Source organism: Orcinus orca, chromosome 4, assembly GCF_937001465.1.
Source record: "Orcinus orca chromosome 4, mOrcOrc1.1, whole genome shotgun sequence".
Classification (NCBI taxonomy): Eukaryota; Metazoa; Chordata; class Mammalia; order Artiodactyla; family Delphinidae; genus Orcinus; species Orcinus orca.
In genome coordinates, this window is record NC_064562.1 from 21,770,438 (window position 1) to 21,795,032 (window position 24,595).

General features: G+C 39.1%; 1 protein-coding gene across 6 annotated transcripts in view; it reads left to right on the forward strand.

Annotated features, from left to right (window-relative positions):
• Nucleotides 1-24,595, forward strand: part of NFKB1 (nuclear factor kappa B subunit 1) — a 122,060-nt gene that overhangs the window by 68,283 nt on the left and 29,182 nt on the right. For all 6 annotated transcript variants that reach the window (XM_004263570.4, XM_033402102.2, XM_049708849.1 and 3 more), the window contains 5 exons: nucleotides 7,615-7,778; nucleotides 9,588-9,746; nucleotides 11,063-11,167; nucleotides 19,471-19,562; nucleotides 21,852-21,990. In XM_004263570.4, coding sequence (XP_004263618.1) covers nucleotides 7,615-7,778; nucleotides 9,588-9,746; nucleotides 11,063-11,167; nucleotides 19,471-19,562; nucleotides 21,852-21,990 — 659 coding nt within the window. The remainder of the gene's footprint in view (nucleotides 1-7,614; nucleotides 7,779-9,587; nucleotides 9,747-11,062; nucleotides 11,168-19,470; nucleotides 19,563-21,851; nucleotides 21,991-24,595) is intronic.

Sequence of the window (24,595 nt, forward strand, 5' to 3'; positions counted from 1 at the left end):
TAAGAATAGCATATAGAGAAATTTAGGAAGATAGCCAGAGTTATTCCTTAGACTTGTCAATACTAGAAACAGAACCATGATAAGCAGTTTTCAATACAGTTTAGGTTAAGAGTATAAATTCATAAGCTGGGCATCAATCCAACACATCAAAAAAGATAAATGGAGGGACTTCCCTGGTGGTCCAGTGGTTAAGACTCTGCGCTCCCAATGCAGGGGCCACGCATTCGATCCCTGGTTGGGGAGCTAAGATGGTGCATGCCGGACTTGGTGTGGCCAAAAAGAAAAAAAAAAAAGGTATATGGAAAATGACATTGAGAAGATAAATAACTTCTAAATGATCAAAACCAAAAGAATGACCTTTCTTTGGAGTGTTTCTCTTCACTTTACTCTCAGCATGAGTTCTCAGTAAAATTTAATTTATATTTTCGAAGATATTTTCTTATCTATATTAAACTATTCATGTTTTAGATAACTAAGTCATGATTGTAAGTTTGATTGGTTTAATTTGAGGGGCTTGTCCTTTTAACTTCTTTTAGTTAGCTTTAATTTTGACTTTTTATTTCCTACTCACTTATTTAGTTAGTCCTTCGTGCCTGTCCTCATAAAAATAATCTTTGGTGTTTTATTTTCTATCCTGAATATCAGCAGTTTGTTTCAACAGCATTTTAGTTCTCTGAAATTTGCATTCAATGGAAACTGTTACTTGACTTTGCTTTAAGCCACCTTCCTCACCAATAATCACCACACCCTCTGCTTGCTTCCTGGCAGCCCTGATTTAGAGAGATGTGAAGTTTTTCTTTTTTTTAAACTAGTATTTCCCGCATATACCAATGGTAAGCACTCGAAGTAGATATAGAAATATAAAAATGCAAAACAGAAGCAAGTCTTCCCTCAATGAACTAATGCAGATCATATTAAACTGCTATTTTTGTAGATGCAAGAACAGTTAGCTACTGGCAGTTTCATATGGTTCAACCTTAATGCACAGAAAAGGAGCTGTTTGGAGAAAATGGACAAGGTCTGGACTGAGATTGGAAGTATCCAACTTCCAAACCTAGGGTGTGTATTGTGAGTCAAGGGCTGCTTTTAAATCTCAGGCTAGCCGTGAAGTCAATATTTGAGTCTGGAGGTGAAGAAAGGCCAGATGGAGGAGGCACTTTAGAATCCCAGCCCAAGGACCTGGGGATTTGAACCTAGCCAAAGGGCAGAGGCAGTTCCCAGACGATCATAATGATGGCAGCATCTGGCACAGTGCAGAGGTTTTCAAACCTGGCTGCTAATTAAAGTCACCTTTGGTCACTTTGTAAAAATACTGATGCCAGTATTTCCAGATCTACTTCCAGAGATCCTGATCTCATTGCCCTGTCTCATCGTGTAGAGCAGTGGTTCACAGACTTCAGGGGCCATCAGAATCACCTGGAGGGCTGGTTAAAACATGGATGGCTGAGCGCCACCCTCAGCGTTTCTGATTCAGTAGGGTTGGGATAAGGCCCACGAATTTGCATTTTAATAAATTCTTGGGTGATACTGATGCTGCTCGTCTGGAGAGTATACTTTGAAAACCACTGATGTGTAAGAATATGGCATTTTGAGTAAGAAACAGGACTGTAGTCCCAGTCCCGTTACTAACCCATTATTAACTGTGATAACCTGTCTTTCTAAAAATTTTTGAAATTAATTTAAATACTGTAACAGTCACCCTTTAAAGTATACAGTTCTGTGAGTTTTGATAAATACTCATATAATCACCACAATTAAGGCGTAGAATAGTTTTATTCCCTCCCCCCATCCCCCATCCTGAAAATCCCTGTGTGACCCTTTGGAGTCAGGTTCCCCCCCAGCTCTAGGCACTGGCAACCTCTGATCTGTTCTACCCCCATGGTTTTGCCTTTTCCAGAATGATATGCAGATGCAATCCTACAATATGTAGCCTTTCTGGGTCTGACTTGTTTCACTTAGCATAATGTATTTCAGATTCCTCCAGATTGCTGAGTCTGTCAGTAGTTTATTCCTTTTAGTTAATAAGTACTGTTGCATTGTTGCATTGTGTTGCTATATCACAGTTTATCCACCTGTTGAAGGACATCTGGTTTGTTTCCAGTTTTTCAGAACAAAGCCACCTTTTGTGTGAACATAAGTTTTCATTTTTCTTGGCTTGGGTAAATACTGAGGAGTGGAATTGTAGGGATGTGTGCTAAGAGTATGTTTATCTTGATAAGAAACTGCCAAATCGTTGGACTTCCCTGGTGGTCCGGTGGTTAAGACTACTCCAGGCTTCCACTGCAGTGGGAACGGATTCGATCCCTGGTCAGGGAAGTTCCACGTGCCGCATGGTGTGGCAAAAAAAAAAAAAAAAGAAAAAGAAACTGCCAAGTTGTTTTCCAAAGTGGCTGCGCCATTTTGCATTCTCACATGTTAACATTTATGATCCTTGTTTTTTTCTGTTTTTTATCCTAATAATGTCTGCTCTCATTTTTCTTTTGCACTTTATTATAGAAATTTCCAAACATATACAAAAGTAGAAAGAATAGCATAGTGAGCCTTCATTGTACCCGTCACCCACCTTCAACAATTAATTACTACGTGGCCAGTCTTGATTTAAATGTACTCCTACCTAGGTAACTTCGTTACTGATATCTGATTTAGTTCCATTGTGGTAAGAGAATATTTGGTATCATTTGATTCCTTTTAAATATATTGAGGCTTGTTTTATGGAGGGAATATGGTCTGTCTTTTTTTTAAGTCAGTCCTTTTTTTAAAAAAATTATTTATTTATTTATTTTTGACTGTGTTGGGTCTTCGTTTCAGTGCGAGGGCTTTCTCTAGTTGCGGCAAGTGGGGGACACTCTTCATCGCGGTGCACGGGCCTCTCACTATCACAGCTTCTCTTTTTGCGGAGCACAGGCTCCAGACGCACAGGCTCAGTAGTTGTGGCTCACGGGCCTAGTTGCTCCGCGGCATGTGGGATCTTCCCAGACCAGGGCTCGAACCCGTATCCCCTGCATTGGCAGGCAGATTCTCAACCACTGTGCCACCAGGGAAGCCCTGGTCTGTCTTGGTAAATGTTCCTGGTGCCCTTAAAAAAGAATGTTTAGTCTGATCAGATTGAACGCATGTTCTGTAAATGTCATTTGGGTCAGGTTGTTTGTTCAAAGCTTTTCTCTCCTTACTAATTTTCTCTCTACTTGTTCTATTAATTATTGAGAGAAGAGTATTAAAATCTGACAGTATTCATAAATACATCTATTTCTCTTTTCAGTTCTATAAGATTTTGCTTCTTGTATTGTGAAGCTCTTTTATTAGGTGCATAAAAATTTAGGATTCTTATGTCCTCTTAATTAATTGATTCCTTTATCATTATGAAATGACCTTCTTTTTTATTGCTGGTAATATTCTTTGCTCTGGAATTTACCTTGACTGAAACTAATATAGTTACTTCAGCTTTCTTTTGAATAATGTTAGCTTGGAACATTTTTTTCCCCATCCTCTTAGTTTTAACCTTTTTGTGTGTTTATATTCAAAGTAAGTATGCACTGCATATACTTGGGTCTTACTTTGTATTCAGTCTCACATACTCTGTCTTTTAGTGGGGTGTTTAGGTGACTTTTATTTAATATGATTACTGATATGGCTGTGTTTAAATCTGCCCTCTTGCTGTTTGTTTTCTGCTTGTCATATCTATTCTTCATTCCCCCTTCCCCTGCCTTCTTTTAGATTAATTGATTATTTGTCATTTCATTTATCTCCTTTTAGATTTATACCTCTTTGTATTTTTTAGCCATTGTTTTAGGTTTATACTATACATCTTTAACTTATCATAGTCTACCTTCAAGTAGCATTATACCTCTCTATGTATAGCATGTTAACAGTATATTTTCATTTCCCCTCTCTTGACCTTTGTGCTATTATGTCATATATTTTACATCTGCATATGTTGTAAATCCCACCATTTATTGTTTTTTATTTTTGCTTTAAATCGTCAGTTATCTTTTAAAGAAACTTTTAAATAAGGGAAAGAAAGTATTTTATACTTACCCATGTGTTGACTTCCTTTAATTTTTCTTATACCACTGGTGTGCTGCTGATAAATTCTTTCAGTTGTACATCTTAAAGTCTTTATTTTGTTTTTGTTTTTCAAAGATATTTTTGAGGAGTATAGAAATACAGGTTGACACGGTTTTTCTTTCATGTCCTTAAAATATGCTGCTTCACTGTCTTCTGGCTTGCCTTGTTTCCAAAAAGAAGTCTCCTGTCATTCTTACCTTTATTCCTCTGTACATAGTGTGTCAGTTTTTTTCTCTGTCAGCTTTTCAGATTTTCTCTTCATCGCTAGTTTTCAGCAGTTTGATTATGATAAGCTTTAGTGTTGTATTCTTCATGTTTCTTGTGCTTTGTGGTTCACTGAGATTCTTGGATCTCTGGGTGTATAGTTTTTATTAAATTTTAAAACTTTTCAGCCATTATTTTTTAAAATATTTTTTCCATCCACTCCTCTCTTTTGTCTTCTGAAACATCAACCTCATGTATATTTGGCCATTTGAAATTATGCCACAGCTCATTAATGATCTCTTCTTTTTAAAATTTTTTTCATCTTTTCAGTTTCATTTCAGATAGTTTTTTTACTGTGTCCTCAAGTTCACTAATCTTTTGTCTGTACTGTCTAATATGTTCTTAATCCCATCTGGTGTGTTTTTCTTCTCAGACGTTGTAGTTTTCATCTCTGTGGGTTTTGAGGGGGGGGTCTTTTTTATATCTTCCATGCCTCTCCTTCGCATACTAATGCTTTCTTCTCGACCATATGGAGTATATCTCTCATAGCTTTTCCATGTACTTACCTACAAATTCTGTTTTCTGTCTCATTTCATTTCTGGATCTGTTTCTATTGAATGATTTTTTTCCTCGTTATGAGTTATATTTTCCTGTTTCTTTGTATGCCTGGTAATTTTTGATTGGATGGTAGACATTTTGAATTTTGGATTGTGGGTAGTTGGATTTTTTATTTTCTATGCATCTAAATATTTTTGAGCATTGGGATGAAGTTAAGTTTGGGAATAGCTTGATCCTTTCTAGACTTACTATTAAGCCTTTTTAGGGAGACCAGAGCAGCCTTCAATCTAGGGTTAGCTTGATGCCATTACAAAGGCAATACCTTTCTGACTGTACACCCTAACACTTCGTGTATCACAAGCTTTCTTGAACTATTCTAGCCCTGTGTGTGCTCCAGGGGCTGTTTTGCCTGTGCTTCTGATTGTTCCTTTCCCAGCCTTGGGTCATTTCCTCACACACATGCTCTGAGTGTCTCTCGGTATGTGGTTCTTTCTTCTCAGGTATCGGCCTGTGAATTCTACCCTTGTTGACCTCCTTTGTCTCCTAAACTCTGGGAGGTCAGCAGGCCCTGTTTGGGCTCCCCCTTCCTTACTGCAGCCTGGAAGCTCGCTCTAGATATTAAGGCAGCATAATTTTAGAATTCACCTTATTTGTTTTCCTTTTCTTAAGGCTCACTGTCCTATGCCACCTATTGTTCAGTGTCTGAAAACTATTTTTTCACATGTTTTTTGTTGTTTAAAATATGAGGTTCAATCGGTCTGTGTTGCTCTATCATTACCTAAGGTAGAAGACTGACTTCTGTATTGGTTCATTTATTTCCAGAGTAAATCCATTATTCACATAATGAAAAATACAGATGATGACTTTTCACAGAGATTAAATTAGATAATATACATGAAAAGCACTTTCTAGGTGGTAAAGTGCTGCACACGTGTTTATCATTGCTGTTACCTAGAAGATCAGCCTCGTTTTCCTGTAGTTATGGGTGGTGTCTGTATAGGAGTAAAGCCTAAAAGGCCAAAATACGGAGGTGTTGTTTCTGAAAATCCCCCTGTGCCTCCATGCATACCAATGTGTCATATTGCGTGTTTTTCTGTGCTGGATTAATTCATGCATTTATTTATCCAGTAGACATTTACTAAGCACCCAGGTCTCTAGTCACTGGATATCTCTGCTCTCAAGGGGCTTATATTCTGTATTTTCTTTTCGGTGTCTGTCTCCGCTGTCCTACTTTTTTTCATCACTGTCTGTACACCTGTATCATTTCATCTCTGGGCCTCTGTATGAGTGCTCATCTCATTCAGCCTTCACCTCCTATGTTTTCTTTCCCTAGTTTATCTAGTTTTCCAACATTATCTTCTTCTTTATTTCATTTGATCCAATTATCATAATATTTCTATCTTTCCTCTAATATTCCTGCTAATATTTTTTTTTCTTTCTGAGTAAAAGCCAGAGGAAAAGAAGAGTCCTTACAAAAGCTTACAAGGCTTTAAAAGAACGGTGCCCCACTTATCTCTTTGAACTCCTTACTTACTTCTGACCCCTTGTTCATCTCACTCCAGCCACACTGGCCTGTTTGCCATTGTTGTCTTGGGGACACCAGGCATGATCCTACCTCAGGGTCTTTGTACTTGCTGTTCCTTCCACCTCAAATGTTCTTTTTCCATATATCCATGTCTCACCCCCTACTTCCTTCAAGTCTTTGTTCAGTTGACATCTTTTCAGTGAGGCCCTGTCTGGCCTCTTCCTATTTTTAAGTGCCGTGCCTTCTACTACTGCCTTTCCTCTTCCCCATTCCTACTTTATTTTTCTTGGTAACACTTTTTACCTTTTAAATTATAAAATTTACTTGTTTGTTTCCTCTCTGTTGTTGCACTAGCATATAAACTCCATGAAGGTAGGGATTCCTTTACTGTTGACGGAAGCACCCAGGACGCTGCCTGGTACTAAGGAGCAAAATAAATATTTGTTGACCGAATGAGTCTCCTTGGTAAAGTGCTGTTTGTTGTATTACATTTATTGAATACACTTCTTTGTTTCATGTACTTTATTTTAAAACATGAATGGCTGGAGCATTTTATATATTTAAAGATCCCTTTAATTGCTTTAGTTAGCATATTAACATATTTTGTTTTATGGATATGTAGGCTTCACAATATAAAAAATTATCCATCCTTGATTGAAGGTATACCTCAAGACTGAGTACATGTAGAGTTGGACATTCTAGTGGTCATAAATAATTCCAACCTTAGAGACAGCCCAGGAGGAGATGGGACTCCTGGTAGACATTAAATCCCGTCTAGAAACCCAGGGATGAGCCAAAAGAAAAAAAATCTTCTAAATATAGTATTTTGCATATTCTTTTTTAAAAAGTTAGAAAAGTTAGTATATTTGGAACTAAAATTTCTTTTCATACAACTCTCCTAGAAAAATACTTTAAAATGAGTCTAGGTAAAACTTTCTTATTAAGATATGTATACCCCACTCCCTTATTCATAATTTGCAAGTCTAGTAAGCTTTGAAAACGAAAAGATTTTTCTAATTTTACCACAGACTGATTTGGTGGCAAAACCCAGCCTGACATGATGTGCAGCTGGTTATAGTCTTTATTATTCCATTTGGTGAGTCTGCTTTGTATGTTTCACTGCAGAAATAGTAATGTGTTTGAGGGCCAGTGATTGAGGGCCTGTGCATTTTTTCTCAATCCATAGCTAAGGTAAAACAGGACTCTCTAGTCATTGACTGCCTAATTCTGGTTTGTCGTTGCTGTTACTGTTTTTTCTCCAGCTTTGCAAACCTGGGTATACTTCACGTGACAAAGAAAAAAGTATTTGAAACACTGGAAGCACGAATGACAGATGCATGTATAAGGGGCTATAACCCCGGACTTTTGGTGCATCCTGATCTTGCCTATTTACAAGCAGAAGGGGGAGGAGACCGGCAGCTCACAGGTGAGTATCACTCTCCCAGCCTTGCTCCTTTGAGAGCTCTGGCTCTCCTTGTCCTGTGTGTAGACCATGTGCTCATCTTATGCCCCAGGTTTCTCCTTCTCCTGGTCTGTACCCCAAGCTGCTGTCACCCTTTCCCTGCTCAGAAACCTTTGATGGCATCCTGCTACTTCTAGAATAAAATCTGTACCCCCATAGCCTGGCATACAAAGCCGGGCCTCAGCCCCCTTTCCAGCTTTATCGGAGGTCCCACCTGTACTCACCTCTCCCCATCACCGCCCCCTGAACACTGATGCATACTCATACCTTTGTATGTGTCTTCCTCTACCTAAAACACCTCCCCCCCTTCCCTTTTCAACCTGTCAGGACCAATTCAGAATTCAAGACATGGTTCAAAGAACACCTGCTCTGTTATACCTCCCCCCACTCACCTTATTATAAGGAATCTTTCTTTCTTTGGGCTCTTCAGGCTCATTGTAAGCTATCCTCTTTATCATAAAAATGCTATGATTGTGTGTTTTCCTTCCTTCACTTATATTTTTTTCTTTCAACCCTAATCCTTGTTCCACCACATATGCCATTTCTGCTTTTATGTGTTGTCCTTTCGTGTGGCCATCCTGTCACCAGCTCATACTCAGGCAGTCCAGAGACAATCATTTTCCCATTAGCCATGTTCTGTCTTCTGCTATTCATCCTCAAAACCTTCACATCATCTTTGAGTCCTCCTTTTCACCTCTGCTGCATCTCCAGTTTGTGGTCCAGCTGTTCTGTGCTCTCTGGGGTTCCCCTCCTCACTCCATTTTTTGATGGTCTGTCTCTGTCCCTCCCCACTTCTAATCTAGTTTACACCCTGTGGCCAGATGGATCTTACTGAAGCCTACAGGTCACCACTACTCAGTGCCTCCCTGTTGCGTCCGGAATCCAAATTCCATACCCTGGCATTTTAGGCCTCCCAAGAGCTGGCCCCAATCTGCATTTTCGACTTTGTTTCCCACTACATCCCTTCTTGTCAAACTGAACTACACCACAGAAGCACAATTTCTCACTTTCTCTCTTTGGCACATTCTTTCCATTCCTGCTCTTTCCTCTTCCTGGGATGCCTTTTTTCATTCTCCTCCTAAGTTCAAGTTCTACCATCCTTTCAAGATTTAGAGCAATGCCTCTTCTGCTTCAAAGCCTCTGGATTCTCCCCTCCTTTGAAGTTTCATATCACTTCAACTGTAGCTCTTTTATAGTACTTATCACTTGAATTATCACCTCTTGTGATATTGTAAGTTAAGTACGATTATGTCCATCAGTATGACAGCTCCATCAGGAGGGAAGGCGCCCAGTGCAGTGGAGTCATTTGGCTCCTTAGAAACACTTGTTGAGCTGTACTTGCTTAGTGCCAGGTACTGTGCCGGGCACTGTGGGATGAATACAGTCCCTGTGCCCAGAGAGCTTTTGGAATACTTAATTTTCACATTCCTCCAGACAAGTGAGGCATGGTCAGGCTACTGCATTCCATTCCATCACATCCTTTGTGTCTTGGGACAGGGCAGGGGAAGATAGGAGAGAGGCAGTTTGACACACGCAGGACAGTTTTTACTGTGATCCAGAGAAAATGCAGGCCCTTTTTTGATGCCTTTACGTTTGGATGACATAAATAGATAATTCTTAAAATTGTATTAGCAATATGAAGAATTTCGAAAGAAAAAAAAATAGACTTTTAAGTTGATGTTCTTTATTTGGGCTTTATAAAATCATCCTGTCTAAAACGTTCATGCTTTACTCTTTCCCTGGGCATGAATACCCCATGTTGTCTGGTCCTAGATCGGGAAAAGGAGATCATCCGCCAGGCAGCTCTTCAGCAGACAAAGGAGATGGACCTCAGCGTGGTGCGGCTTATGTTTACAGCCTTCCTTCCAGACAGCACCGGCAGCTTCACGAGGCGCCTGGAACCCGTGGTGTCGGACGCCATCTATGATAGCAGTGAGTACCTGACTTCTGACAGGAGGCAGCTTGCTGTAAAGTCAAGAACAGACTTCCAGCCCGGCCCCGGCAGTTACTGACTAGCTCTGATTCCTGGGGCCAGTAACCTAATCACTTGGAGCCTCATGTTTATCATCTTACAAAATGAGAATACTGAAATTTAGCTTAAAATTTGACGTTGAGATTAAAAGTGAAATACTGTGAGGTGCTCACTAAATCTTCCTCAGATCACCGTTGTAGTCTTCTACGTGCAATGCCAAATCTCTTATTATTTATGAATTCCTTACTACGAGGATATATTGTTGGTGCTCTTAGATGAGAAGAGTATCTCAGTTGGGGCTCTGAAGAGAAGTTAATAAAAGACAACTCTTATCCATTTTCATTCTTGCATGTTATAGCTTTATCAAGTTAGGAACGTCAGGTTAACTAAGTGAGCAGTACAGATATTTCGTAGCTTCAAAATTCTATTTTAGTCTGTAGTTCCTGGAGTTTTTGAAAGAGTTTTACAGTGGTCTTCAGCATTTACCATGCAAATTTCTAATTTGGTATGCATGGGATTTATTAAACAGATATTTCCAAAAAGTCTACAAGGGCAGTATTTAGGCTCCTTGAAAGGTTATAGAGTTTGGTCTAAGTAGAGAACGCCATGCCCCAAGTACAACAACTAACTGATTTCTCTAATTTAAACATGTTTGAAGGGAAGTGAAAGCTTTATAAACTGATGTAGACTCACATACCAAAGATCACTTTAAAATGCAGCTGTTGGAGCCAAAAAAAAAAAGGGAAGCCTTATACTATTACCACACAAAACTTTTACCCCTTAACCACACAGAATTCTAATTTCGTTTGGGGAAAAGAAATATAACATCTTCATTTTTCTTTTCTGTAGAATAAAAATTAATAAATAGTTTTAGAAAACTGCTTCTCCTAAATTTCTAGGACTCTTGTAAATGGTATCATGGACATAAGTTTGGGGTTAAAGTCTTGACCTTATTGAAATTCCACACATCCATTAGCTTGGAACTTCCTGAAACATCAGAAAATTTCTTTCTCTTTCTCTATTAATCTCTCTTACTGTGTTAGTGGGAGAAACAAATACTGCTCCTTTGTGTCTCATCTGTTTTGGTGATAATGAATGAGCCATGCCCAAGAAGTGCTCTGAGGGTTTCAGAAGGCATTTTTGTTTTATTTATATCCTTGTTAAAGCAGTATGAGTGAAAGCATCTATTTAAACTTTCTTTAAGGTCCCTCATAGGAGGTTAGCATGTGAAGCTGAGGATAAATAATGAAGTTTGTTGTTTTTCTCCTGTGGACAGAAGCCCCCAATGCCTCCAACTTGAAAATAGTAAGGATGGACAGGACAGCTGGATGCGTAACTGGAGGGGAAGAGATTTATCTTCTCTGTGACAAGGTTCAGAAAGGTAAATATATGCTCTGATCTCCAGATGTGAAGTATAATTCTGAGTGTGTTTCTGAGTCACTTTTTGTCAGTGGGCCCAGTAATATCCCTCCTTGCCATAGAACTCCTTTTAAAAATTTATACATTTCCTCTCTTCCAAATTTAAGTTGTCCATGTTATTTTGTTAACCCAACTAATTCATTTTAAAATTTTCAACAGAAGTAAAGATAAATAAGAAAACAGTGACCATCGGAATCAGTGATGTTTCAGGGTTTTTATACTTTAAATTTTGGTATCTGAACTTTAAATAAATGAGTAATAGCCCATGCTTCACACACACACACACACACACACACACACACACACACACACACACACAGAGAATAAATGTTTTACATAGTGTAAAATTGTTTTTTGTTTATCTTACCATGCTTCATTGCAACACAGAGAGCTTCTCTGGATATCTTCACATGACACTATGATGTCATTTAAGAAAAAGAAAGAGAATAAGGACTATAGGGAAATTCTCAGAGCATATTCCTCTCATAATTTTCACTTTCAGAAAGGTTCTTGGCATTTATCTCTCACTAAATATAGCGCAAGATTGATAAGTCAGCAAAATCTGAAGGAGATTGTGTTATTTTCTCAAGTTTCACTCATTTTTTAAATAAAATGATAGAAGGTATAGTATAATAAAGATACACTCACTTCCACGACGGCAGCAGCAGGGCACGTGGCAAGAATCACGGCTTGCACGTGGCCCCAGGCAGTCTCGTCTTTCTGCAGCTTGTAGATCCTCAGGTGTAGGAGCTGTTTCAAGCGCACAGCCTTGAGAGAGTAAGGTGTTCTTGAGACCACCTGTACCAAACCTGTGACCGAACCCAGCGAAGACCTCTATATAAATGTTCAAGATTCCGGCAGTGCATGCGAAGACCTACTCTTTCAGCCACGGGCTGCTGGAGACAGCCTCGTAGACAAAGTGCTCCCGAGTCAGCCTGTTCTAGCTGAGCAGCTACTGAAGACCCTCGTAATCAGACTTCATAACGGAGACTGCCACATTCACTGCTGCGCGGCTCACAGCGTCTTGGTGCTCCGGCCGGGTGTCAAGCCTGAGCCTCTGAGGTGGGAGAGCTGACCCCAGCACATTGGACCACCAGAGACCTCCCGGCCCCATGTAATATCAATCGGCGAGGGCTCTCCCAGAGACCTCTGTCTCACCGCTAAGACCCAGCTCCACTCAACGACCAGCAAGCTCCACTCAACGACCAGCAAGCTCCAGTGCTGGATGCCCAATGCCAATCAACCAGCAAGAAAGGAACACAACCCCATCCATTATCAGAGAGGCTGCCTGAAATCATACTAAGTTCACAGACACCCCCAAACACACCACTGGACGTGGTCCTGCCCACCAGAAAGACAAGATCCAGCCCCACCCACCAGAACACAGGCACCAGTCCCCTCCACCAGGAAGCCTATGCAAGCCACTGAACCAACCTCACTCACTGGGGGAAGACACCAAAAACAATGGGAACTACGAACCTGCAGCCTGTGAAAAGGAGACCCCAAACACAGTAAGTTAAACAAAATGAGAAGACAGAGGAATAGGGAGCAGATGAAGGAGCAAGGTAAAAACCCACCAGACCAAACAAATGAAGAGGATGTAGGCAGTCTACCTGAAAAAGAATTCAGAGTAATGATAGTAAAAATGATCTAAAATCTTGGAAATAGAATAGAGAAAATGCAAGAAACATTTAACAAGGACCTAGAAGAACTAAAGAGCAAACAAACGATGAACAACACAATACATGAAATTAAAAATTCTCTAGAAGGAATCAATATCAGAATAACTGAGGCAGAAGAACGGATAAGTGACCTGGAAGATAAAATAGTGGAAATAACTACTGTAGAGCAGAATAAAGAAAAAAGAATGAAAAGAATTGAGGACAGCCTCAGAGACCTCTGGGACAACGTTAAACGCACCAACATTCAAATTATAGGAGTTCCAGAAGAAAAAGAGAAAAAGAAAGGGACTGAGAAAATATTTGAAGAGATTATAGTTGAAAACTTCCCTAATATGGGAAAGGAAATAGCCACGCAAGTTCAGGAAGTGCAGAGAGTCACATACAGGATAAATCCAAGGAGAAACATGCCAAGACACATTAAACAAACTGTCAAAAATACAAAGAAAAAATATTAAAAGCAGCAAGGGAAAAGAAAGAAATAACATACAAGGGAATCCCCATAAGGTTAACAGCTGATCTTTCAGCAGAAACTCTGCAAGCCAGAAGGGGTGGCAGGACATATTTAAAGTGATGAAAGGGAAAAACTTACAACCAAGATTGCTCTACCCAGCAAGGATCTCATTCAGATTCAGTGAAGACATTAAAACCTTTACAGATAAGCAAAAGTTAAGAGAATTCAGCACCACCAAACCAGCTTTACAACAAATGCTAAAGGAACTTCTCTAGGCAGGAAACACAAGAAAGGAAAACAGCTATAAAAATAAACCCAAAACAATTTAGAAAATGGTAATAGGAACATACATATTGATAATTACTTTAAATGTGAATGGATTAAATGCTCCAACCAAAAGACAGGCTTGGGCTTCCCCTGGTGGCGCAGTGGTTGAGAGTCCACCTGCCAGTGCAGGGGACACGGGTTCATGCCCTGGTCTGGGAAGATCCCACATGCTGCGGAGTGGCTGGGCCCGTGGGCCATGGCCGCTGAGCCTGCGCGTCTGGAGCCTGTGCTCCACAACGGGAGAGGCCACAACAGTGAGAGGCCCGCATACCGCCAAAAAAAAAAAAAAAGACACAGGTTTGCTAAATGGATACAAAAACAAGACCCATATATATGCTGTCTACAAGAGACCCACTTCAGAACTAGGGACACATACAAACTGAAAGTGAGGGGATGGAAAAAGATATTCCATGCAAATGGAAATCAAAACAAAGCTGGAGTAGCAGTTCTCATATCAGACAAAATAGACTTTAAAACAAGAGACAAAGAAGGGAACTACATAATGATCAAGGGATCCATCCAAAAAGAAGATATAACAGTTGTAAATATTTATGCACCCAACATAGGAGCACCTCAATAACATAAGGCAAATGCTAATATCCATAAAAGGGGAAATCAGCAGTAACACAATAATGGTTGGGGACTTTAACACCCCACTTTCAGCAATGGACAGATCATCCAAAATGAAAATAAACAAGGAAACACAAGCTTTAAAGGACACGTTAAACAAGATGGACTTAATTGATATTTATAGGACATTCCATCCAAAAACAACAGAATACACTTTCTTCTCAAGTGCTCATGGAACATTCTCCAGGAGAGATCATATCTTGGGTCACAAATCAAGCATTGGTAAACTTAAGAAAATTGAAATCGTATCAAGTATCATTTCCAACCACAACGCTGTGAGACTAGATATCAATTACAGGAAAAAATCTCTAAAAATCTCTAAAACACATAGAGGCTAAACAATACTCTACTAAATAACCAAGAGATTACTGAAGAAATCAAAGAGAAATCAGAAAATACCTAGAAACAAATGGCAATGAAAACACGATGACCCAAAACCTATGGGATGCAGCAAAAGCAGTTCTAAGAGGGAAGTTTATAGCAATACAATCCTACCTCAAGAAACAAGAAACATCTCAAATAAACAACCTAACCTTACACCTAAAGCAATTAGAGAAAGAAGAACCGAAAAAACACGAAGTTAGCAGAGGGAAAGAAATCATAAAGATCAGATCAGAAATAAATGAAGAAGAAATGAAGGAAACAGTAGCAAAGATCTATAAAACTAAAAGCTGGTTCTTTGGGACAGTAAACAAAATTGATAAACCATTAGCCAGACTCATCAAGAAAAAAAGGGAGAAGACTCAGATCAACAGAATTAGAAGTGAAAAAGGAGAAGTAACAACGGACACTGCAGAAATACAAAGGATCATGAGAGATTACTCCAAGCAACTATATGACAATAAAATGGACAATCTGGAAGAAATGGCCAAATTCTTAGAAAAGCACAACCTTCCAAGACTGAACCAGGAAGAAATAGAAAATATAAACAGACCAATCACAAGCACTGAAATTGAAACTGTGATTTAAAATCTTCCAACAAACAAAAGTCCAGGACCAGATGGCTTCACAGGTGAATTCTATCAAACATTTAGAGAAGAGCTAACACCCATCCTTCTCAAACTCTTTCAGAAAATTGCAGAGGAAGGAACACTCCCAAACTCATTTTACAAGGCCACCATCACCCTGATACCAAAACCGGACAGAGATGTCGCAATTAAAACTACAGGCCAATATCACTGATGAACATAGATGTAAAAATCCTCAACAAAATACTACCAAACAGAATCCAACAGCACATTAAAAGGATCATACACCACAATCAAGTGGGGTTTGTCCCAGGAATGCAAGGATTCTTCAATATACAGAAATCAATGTGATACACCATATTAACAAATTGAAAGATAAAAACCATATGATTATCTCAATAGATTCAGAAAAAGCTTTTGACAAAATTCAACACCTATTTATGATAAAAACCCTCCAGAAAGTAGGCATAGAGGGAACTTACCTCAACATAATGAAGGCCATATATGACAAATCCACAGCCAACATCATTTTCCACGGTGAAAAACTGAAACCATTTCCACTAAGATCAGGAGCAAGGCAAGGTTGCCCACTCTCACTGCTGTTATTCAACACAGTTTTGGAAGTTTTAGCCACAGCAGTCAGAGAAGAAAAAGAAATGAATTCAAATTGGAAAAGAAGAAGTAGAACCATCACTGTTTGCAGAGGACATAATACTATACATAGAGGATCCTGAAGATGCTACCAGAAAACTACTAGAGCTAATGAATGAATTTGGTAAAGTAGCTGGTTACAAAATTAATGCACAGAAATCTCTTGCATTCCTATACACTAATGATGAAAATCTGAAAGAGAAATCAAGGAAACACTCCCATTTACCACTGCAACAAAAAGAATAAAATACCTAGGAATAAACCTACCTAAGAAGACAAAAGACCTGTATGCAGAAAACTATAAGACACTAATGAAAGAAATTAAAGATGACAAACAGATGGAGAGATATACCATGTTCTTGGATTGGAAGAATGAACATTGTGAAAATAACTATACTACCCAAAGCAATCTACAGATTCAGTGCAATCCGTATCAAACTACCAATGGTATTTTTCACAGAACTAGAACAAAAAAATTCACAATTTGTATGGAAACACAGAAGAGCCCAAATAGCCAAAGCAATCTTGAGAAAGAAAAACGGAGCTGGAGGAATCAGGCTCCCTGACTTCAGACTATACTACAAAGCTACAGTAATCAAGACAGTATGGTAGTGTCACAAAAATAGAAATATAGATCAGTGGAACAGGATAGCAAGCCCAGAGATAAACCCACACACATATAGTCACCTTATCTTTGATAAAGGAAGCAAGAATATACAATGGAGAAAAGACAGCCTCTTCAATAAGTGGTGCTGGGGAAACTGGACAGCTACATGTAAAAGAATGAAATTAGAATACTCCCTAACACCGTATACAACAACAAACTCAAAACGGATTAAGACCTAAATGTAAGGCCAGACATTATAAAGCGGGAAACATAGGCAGAACACTCTTTGACATAAATCACAACAAGATCCTTTTTGACCCACCTCCTAGAGAAATGGAAATAAAAACAAAAATAAACAAATGGGACGTAATGAAACTTACAAGCTTTTTCACAGCAAAGGAAACCATAAACAAGATGAAAAGACAACCCTCAGAATGGGAGAAAATATTTGCAAACGGAGCAACTGGGAAAGGATTAATCTCCAAAATCTACAAGCAGCTCATGCAGCTCAATATCAAAAAAATAAACAGCCCAATCCAAAAATGGGCAGAAGACCTAAAAAGACATTTCTGCAAAGAAGATATACAGATTGCCAAGAAACACATGAAAGGGCTCAACATCACTTACCATCAGAGAAATGCAGATCAAAACTACAATGAGGTATCACCTCACACTGGTCAGAATGGCCGTCATCAAAAAATCTACAAATAATAAATGCTGGAGAGAGTGTGGAGAAAAGGGAACCCTCTTACACTGTTGGTGGGAATGTAAGTTGATACAGCCACTATGGAGAACAATATGGAGGTTCCTTAAAAACTACAAATAGAACTACCATATGACCCAGCAGTCCCACTACTGGGCATATACCTTGAGGAAACCATAATTCGAAAAGAGTCATGTACCACAATGTTCATTGCAGCACTATTTACAGTAGCCAGGACATGGAAGCAACCTAAGTGTCCATCAACAGATGAATGGATAAAGGAGATGTGGCACATATATACAATACAATATTACTCAGCCATAAAAAGAAATGAAATTGAACTATTTGTAGTGAGGTGGTTGGACCTAGAATCTGTCATTCAGAGTGAAGTAAGTCAGAAAGAGAAAAACAAACACCATATGCTAACACATATATATGGAACCTAAAAAAAAGAAAAAAATACTGGTTCTCATGGACCTAGGGGCAGGACAAGAATAAAGACACAGATGTAGACAATGGACTTGAGGACACGGGGAGGGGGAAGGGTAAGCTGGGACGAAGTGAGAGTGTGTCATGGACATATATACACTACCATATGTAAAATAGATAGCTAGTGGGAAGCAGCTGCATAGCACAGGGAGATCACCTTGGTGCTTTGTGACCACCTAGAGGGGTGGGGTAGGAAGAGTGGGAGGGAGATGCAAGAGGGAGGGGATTTGGGGATATATGTATACGTATAGCTGATTCACTTTGTTATACAGCAGAAACTAACACACCATTGTAAAGCAATTATACTCCAATAAAGATGTTAAAAAATAATAATGCAAAAAATATAATATTTCACTTTCACATTTTTCAATAAAAATAATGTAGTTTCTTCAGTAAAAAGGAAAGAAAGATATACTCACTACAAGAATGAGCATTTTCAAAGTAAGCAACTGCATAGCTGGAAATGTAGCCCCTATTAAAAGAACTATGGCTTAAAACAAAGAAAATTCTCCTTTGAGGCTAAATGCGCTGAGATTAAAAAGTCAGAAAAAACGAGATAAGATTTTAAGGTAAAGGTATGAATATATATCTGTATCCCAAAAATGTTTACACTTTCTCTGCAGGTTTTGGTATCAGTATTCTTTCAACCCATTGTATCCAAGTAATATGCATTTCTAGATTTCTGGTTGTGCATACTATGAGTAAACACAATCTGAGTACCTTTATTTGTAAATGTGACTCTTAATCATTATCATTACATTGGAATGGCTTATTAAGAGAAGTCTTGAACCTAGCTTAAAGAATCTGAATAACTAGGTCCAGGGTAGTCCTACCTGAAGGCAGAGGTATTAACCAGTATATAATATGTCTTATCCAACCCTAATATTCCTAAAATTCTATGTAAATAGAAATATAAATTTAGTTTTTGCAAGTCAATAGTGTACACCTTCCTATGAAATAGGAAGTGAAGCCAGGGAGATGCCAACCTGAGTTATATTGTCATGTTTCTGCAGGAGTAGAACCCATGACTGAAGTGTGAAATTTAGATGTTCTAACTTAACCCGAAGGGACTAGACCAACATGATATATTTAGCAGTTTCTTAATATGGACTAATAAAATATTATAGGGAGGTAGCATAGTAGAATGTGTAAGAGCCTGAAACTTCACTGGGTTCAAATCCTGGCCTCTCCATTTACTAGCTTTTCAACCTTAGATAAGTTACTTAACCTCTCTGACCTCCAGTTTCTCTTCTGCAGAACGAGGATATTAATAGTAGACCTGCATCACAAAGTTGTTGTGAGGATTAAATCAGCTAATATATACATATAAAATCACTCAGAACAGTGTCTGCCATATAGTAAACTTTATATTAGTTAAATATTATTATGTGAATCTGTATCAAGTGAACCACCTTTTGGGATTCTGATATTCCTCACTATCCTTCGTGTTTCTCAGGAGTGAATTGGTTTAGGGATGAAGAAGTGGAAAAGACTGATTAAGAGAAAACTCAGATTGAATAGGTAAATCTAGTACTCTGTCATTGTAAATGAATCTTGGGGCCCATTACTATGGTAACTAATAGAAAATTTTCACTAAAAATTTTAAATAATTCAAAAGTGTATTTTATATTAATTGCTTTTGAAAAAGGTTAAGTACGTAGTATTTATAGGTAGAATCTTGAACAAGCTTTATTTTTCATGTTTTTTAATATTATTATACTATGTGAAATTATACATCTGGACGTGACTGTTTGCAGATGATATCCAGATTCGATTTTACGAGGAGGAGGAAAATGGTGGAATCTGGGAAGGATTCGGAGATTTTTCCCCCACAGATGTTCATAGACAAGTAAGTGGATGATGATGGCGATGAAGATGATTCTACATCTTCTGCCTTATTGAAATTCACTAGTTTCCATATATAAAACAAGGAAAAATCATAAATATTTATTTAACTTTCATAAAAGAGCACTGTGTCTTGCAGGTGTTCCAGAAAAGTTACCTACCATAGAATTATGGGCAAGCCTGTATTAGACCTTGCAAGGCATTTCATTTGGGTGTCTGATCAGCTAGCCACAAGGCAGTGGCCCTTAGGTCCTTTAGTAGAAATGTTTTAAGTGTTGTATTCATCTGTTCAGGCTTCCATAACAAAATATCATAGACTGGGTGGATGAAACAAAAGAAATTTGTAGCTCATGGTTCTGGAGACTAGAAGTCCCAGGTCAAGGTCTGACAGTGTCAGTTCCTTGTGAGGGCTCTCTTCCTGGCTTGCAGACAGGCACCTTCTTGTTGTGTCCTAACAGGGCAGAGAGAGAGTAAGCTCTCTGCTCTTCTTTAAAAAACAGTAATCCTGTCCAATCAGGGCCTTGCCCTTATGACCTCATTTAACCTTAATTCTTCCCGTAAAAGCTCTATCTCCAAATACAGCCACACTGTTAGGGCTTCAACATACGAATTTTGGGGGAACACAATTAGTCCATAACAGTGTTCTACCAGTGTAATATGCGGAGACCTGTTAAAAGGGTATTCTAATGAAAAGTGTTGAAAGGAGGAGTCTTCTAGTTGAGGCTGATGTCATCATGATAAATCAAGATCTCCTGGTGACAATTGAGTATACGACTAAGAGATGAAAATGCTGAATCCTCATCTTAATGATTACACTGAACGATTGAGGAATACAGTTTTCACAAAAAGTTGGAAACAATCCAAATGTCTATCAGTAAGTGGCCAGTTAAATAAATTATGGTGTATCTATGTGATGGAATATTGTGCAGTTATTAAAAAGAATGAGTACTCTATGGACTAATATGGAAGAGTCTCAAAGATACAACATTAAAATTTTTTAAAAGGTAGATATAAAGCAAAGTGTATATAAAAAAGATTCTATGTTTATGTTTACATACGCATAAAGAAACTCTGGAAGAATACAACAGAACAGGGAGGGACAGGAATGGCAAGGAGAATTTTCAGTGTACACCATTGTATACCTTTTTATATTTACGAAGCTTGATCCATGTGAATACATTACATAGTCAAAAAATCCAGCTAAAACATCTTTGAGGCGGGGTGTTAAATGCTGACACTGCGTGGCTGCTCAAAGCAGCGGGCCCCTCAGCACCGGTGATTCGGCCCCAAGCATAGTTCAATGAAAAAAATACGTTTTGTTACAAACGCATTAAAGGTATAAGGTGAGATCACATTTTGATAGCATAATACTTTTATTATTGCTCGGTTCTTATTTTATCATTTCTATCATGATTTTCTTTTAAATTTTTTGTCTAGGAGTCCATTTTTAAGTTTCCAAACATTTAAAAGATGTTTGGTTGATGATTTCAACATTATATTGTGGTCATAGAAGGTGGTCTTAGATATAAGTTCTTTGAAATTTTTTTGTCTTTCTCTGTGACTCTATGATCAGTTTTTTTAAAATGTTCCATGTGTACTTGAAAATAATTATATCCTTTCTTTTTTGTTTGGTGGAAGGTTCTGTATATAACTGTTAGCTTGAACTTATTTTGTGGATCAAGTAAAAAAAAAATCCAGCTAAAAACTGTGAAAATGCCTGACTATTCTGGCACTGCCAGATATCAATGAGGAGGCTGCCTTATGGGTGTTACCGAATGCCCTGTGTATGCCTAGAGCCTTGGCCATCCTCACCTCACAATACACTGACCCTGTCATGATGTCTCTCTTACACGGTTTAGTTTTTTGTCTTCATTGGCTGGCAGGCAGGCTGGTAGTAGTACCACCTTCCTCACTCTCTCTTTCCACGACTAGCCTTTCTGATATTGCTGTAAATAATCTTGGAGGATTTTAAGGCTAATTTGGAAAAGGAGAAGATGTATGCAACGTATTTTATTCACGTGATTATTTATACTGAAAGACATTGGAAATTTTAGACGAGTGAACTAATGAAGTTTTGCAATACATTGGCATAATCTTATATTTCAGTTTCACATTGGCAATTTAGTAAAAATGTGTGGGTATAGAATTCTAAGGTTGTAAGTTTCTCTAAGGTGTTGTATACTTTTTAGTACCTTGTGTCTAAACGTTGGGCATAAAGAATGTGTTTAATGAGTAGCGTTGCTGGAAAAGAAATGTAGTCCTACTCCAACATTTGGATCTTTGTATCCTGCAGTTTGCCATCGTCTTCAAAACTCCAAAGTATAAAGATGTCAACATTACAAAACCAGCCTCTGTGTTCGTCCAGCTTCGGAGGAAATCTGATTTGGAAACCAGTGAACCAAAACCTTTTCTCTACTATCCTGAAATTAAAGGTAACTTTGTTGTTTAAACACTTGTGCTTGTTGCAACAAGAGGATGGTCTGATTAGAAAAGATCAGGTAGTCTCCTCCTTTGAACAGCTTCCTAGTAACTGGTTTCTGGGTCCATGGTGCTTCTTTTTAGAGAAGAAAGAAGTAATATATGATTTGGGGGTCACAGAATTAAGTCTAGCCTTTTAAAATAATGTTATTTCCATTGAGTTTTATATGAGATTTAGACATTTGAAACTTTCTCTTTGAATTTGAGAATCTATCATTTATTGACTACCTCAGGGTTCAGGTAGTTGAGATGAAAAGATAAGGCTTGTTGTGTAGGAGAATCAGCCACTCTGTCAACTGGCCTCAGGCACCATGCACTGCAGAGCTATAAAAATGAATAAGGCAGCATTCTCTTCCTCACAAAGGACACACCGAGAAGGGGAGATCATAAGTCTCCTTCAGTTGTTACAGTGCGAATTATTACTTTGGTAAGTTCCAAAAGTGAGGTGTCCACAAAAACGTAGAAGAATGCAAGGAGAACGAACCTTAGATTCTGAAGAAGCCACCAAGAAGAAGGCTTCTTCAAGGTCCTGAAAATTGGCGATGTATTTCAGTAGTTGAGTGTGCAACAGAGAAGGAAAGGGTTTCCTAGACTTAGGAAACGTGAGGAGCTAAAACAGCTAGTGTTTATTCAGGGAAAAGTGAGCATTATGAGCACTGAGATGCACTCCTGGAGGCCACAGCAGGTGAGGAAGGCCGGGGCCAGGCTCTGTGATTGGCACCTAAAGAGTTTTGCATTGACTCTGGAAAGGGGAATGACCAGGCCAGTTTGGATTTGGAATGATGCCTCTGATTCTCTCTGTAGACACTGAAGAGACTATCTGGGCAGCAGACAATGAGTCAGAGGAGGAATGCAAGAATCCAAGTGAGAAATAGTGAAGTTAGTGAAGGTCTTAATGCAGTGGAGTGAAAGGAGAAGGTGGATTCAGGAGGCAATGCAGGGATGGTGTCAAGAGGACCCAGGTGCTGGTTGGGGTAGGGGGTGAAAAGAGAAAATCAGGAGTCCTAGACGGTTCTGGGAATCCCAGCCTGGGAAGGCTGTGATGTGGTTGAACTGATGAAGAGTCAAAAGAGCAAAAGTAGATCTGGGTGGGCAAAGACAGAGTTCAGTTTAAAGCATGCTGCATTTTAGGTCCCTGTGGCAGATTCCTAACAGGCCATTCAAAAGGCAGGACTGGAACTCCAGAGAGGGCAGGGTGGGAAATTCACACTGAGACTCCTCTCGGAATGAGGGTAACAGGCCTCAAAAGTTGTTTGTTAACCTGGAGTCCACTCACCCCTATGGGGCTCCATGGCTAGAAGTGTACTGTAAAACAATTAGGTTTTTTTGTAATCCTATTTTGAATTTTACATACTAAAAACTGTGATTCTAAGAAGAGATCCGTAGACTTCACTAGACTGCAAAAGAGGCCGTGGCACAAACATAATTAGAAACCCCTGGACTAGAGGGAAGTGAGACTGGGGAGGGACAGGGCGCCCAGGTCCTGGCTGAGGCTGGAACCCACAAAGGTGCCGCAGCAGCGATCCACATGGCTGCTAATCCTGTGATAGCAACATGGGATGGGGGATCTTTGAGGAGGGCTTTCTTTTCCTAGGATTCATGTTGTGGCAGCAGCATTTAGAAAATGGTTCCATGATTTCTTGTTTCTTCTCTGAGCTTGTGGCCCCTCCACTGATGGGTCAGATGTATAGTGCATTCCGTTATTGGTGCTTTGAAAACACTGTCAGCAGAGGATCCTTTTTTTTCTCTCCACGTGACATTTCGTGCGAAATCCCAGTATATAAACCGGAGAGGCTTGAAGTGGAGGTGGCAAGTCCGCCCACTTGGCTCGTCCAGGAAGGAGGCTTACCTCTCCGCACTTCCCTCCCTGCCCAGGAACTGCCTGAGGGCTTCCGAACGGGCCTTCGGCGTGAAGTTTGAAAATCACTGCTTTGGATTAAGCACCCTGCTTTAAAAGCAGACCCAGAAGAGAAACAGAGCAAAATTGTTTTGCACTTTCTGAGGGAAAAAAAAAAAAAAAAAGATTTCTTCTCCTAAAATGCATGTTCAAAATAATGTCAATTTTTCTAACACAGAGAATCAGATAAAAAAAAGGAAACCCAGATTACCTACACATGTGTAAGCCTAGAAATACTCAAAGCTGAGCTTGGTTTCTAGGCTGCCTGTGTCCCTTTCCCAGTGGTATCGGTGCCTGAAAAGAGTCTGATACAGCAGGGACACGTTCAGACTATTACTTTCTTTGCTACCCTCTTATGGTAGGAGCTATCCAGGGCTGGAGTTAGAGAATGGGGTCTCCTGAAAGTTCAAAATCTCACCTTTATGCGTCAGGCACTTACCTTCCAGGTTGTCATTGACTAAAAGCTCCATCTATAAGAATAGTGTAGAAAACCATCTGGAAAAATAAGAGTTTGTAGTTGAGCTCCACAGAAGGAATGGCCAGCATGTATTGTGGTTGAGTTGTTGTGAGACTAGAACAATTTTATTGAAGATAACAAATTACCTTAGTCTAGAGAACCTTCTGGATTATAAAATCCCAAGTTGAAATAATCACCAGGACAA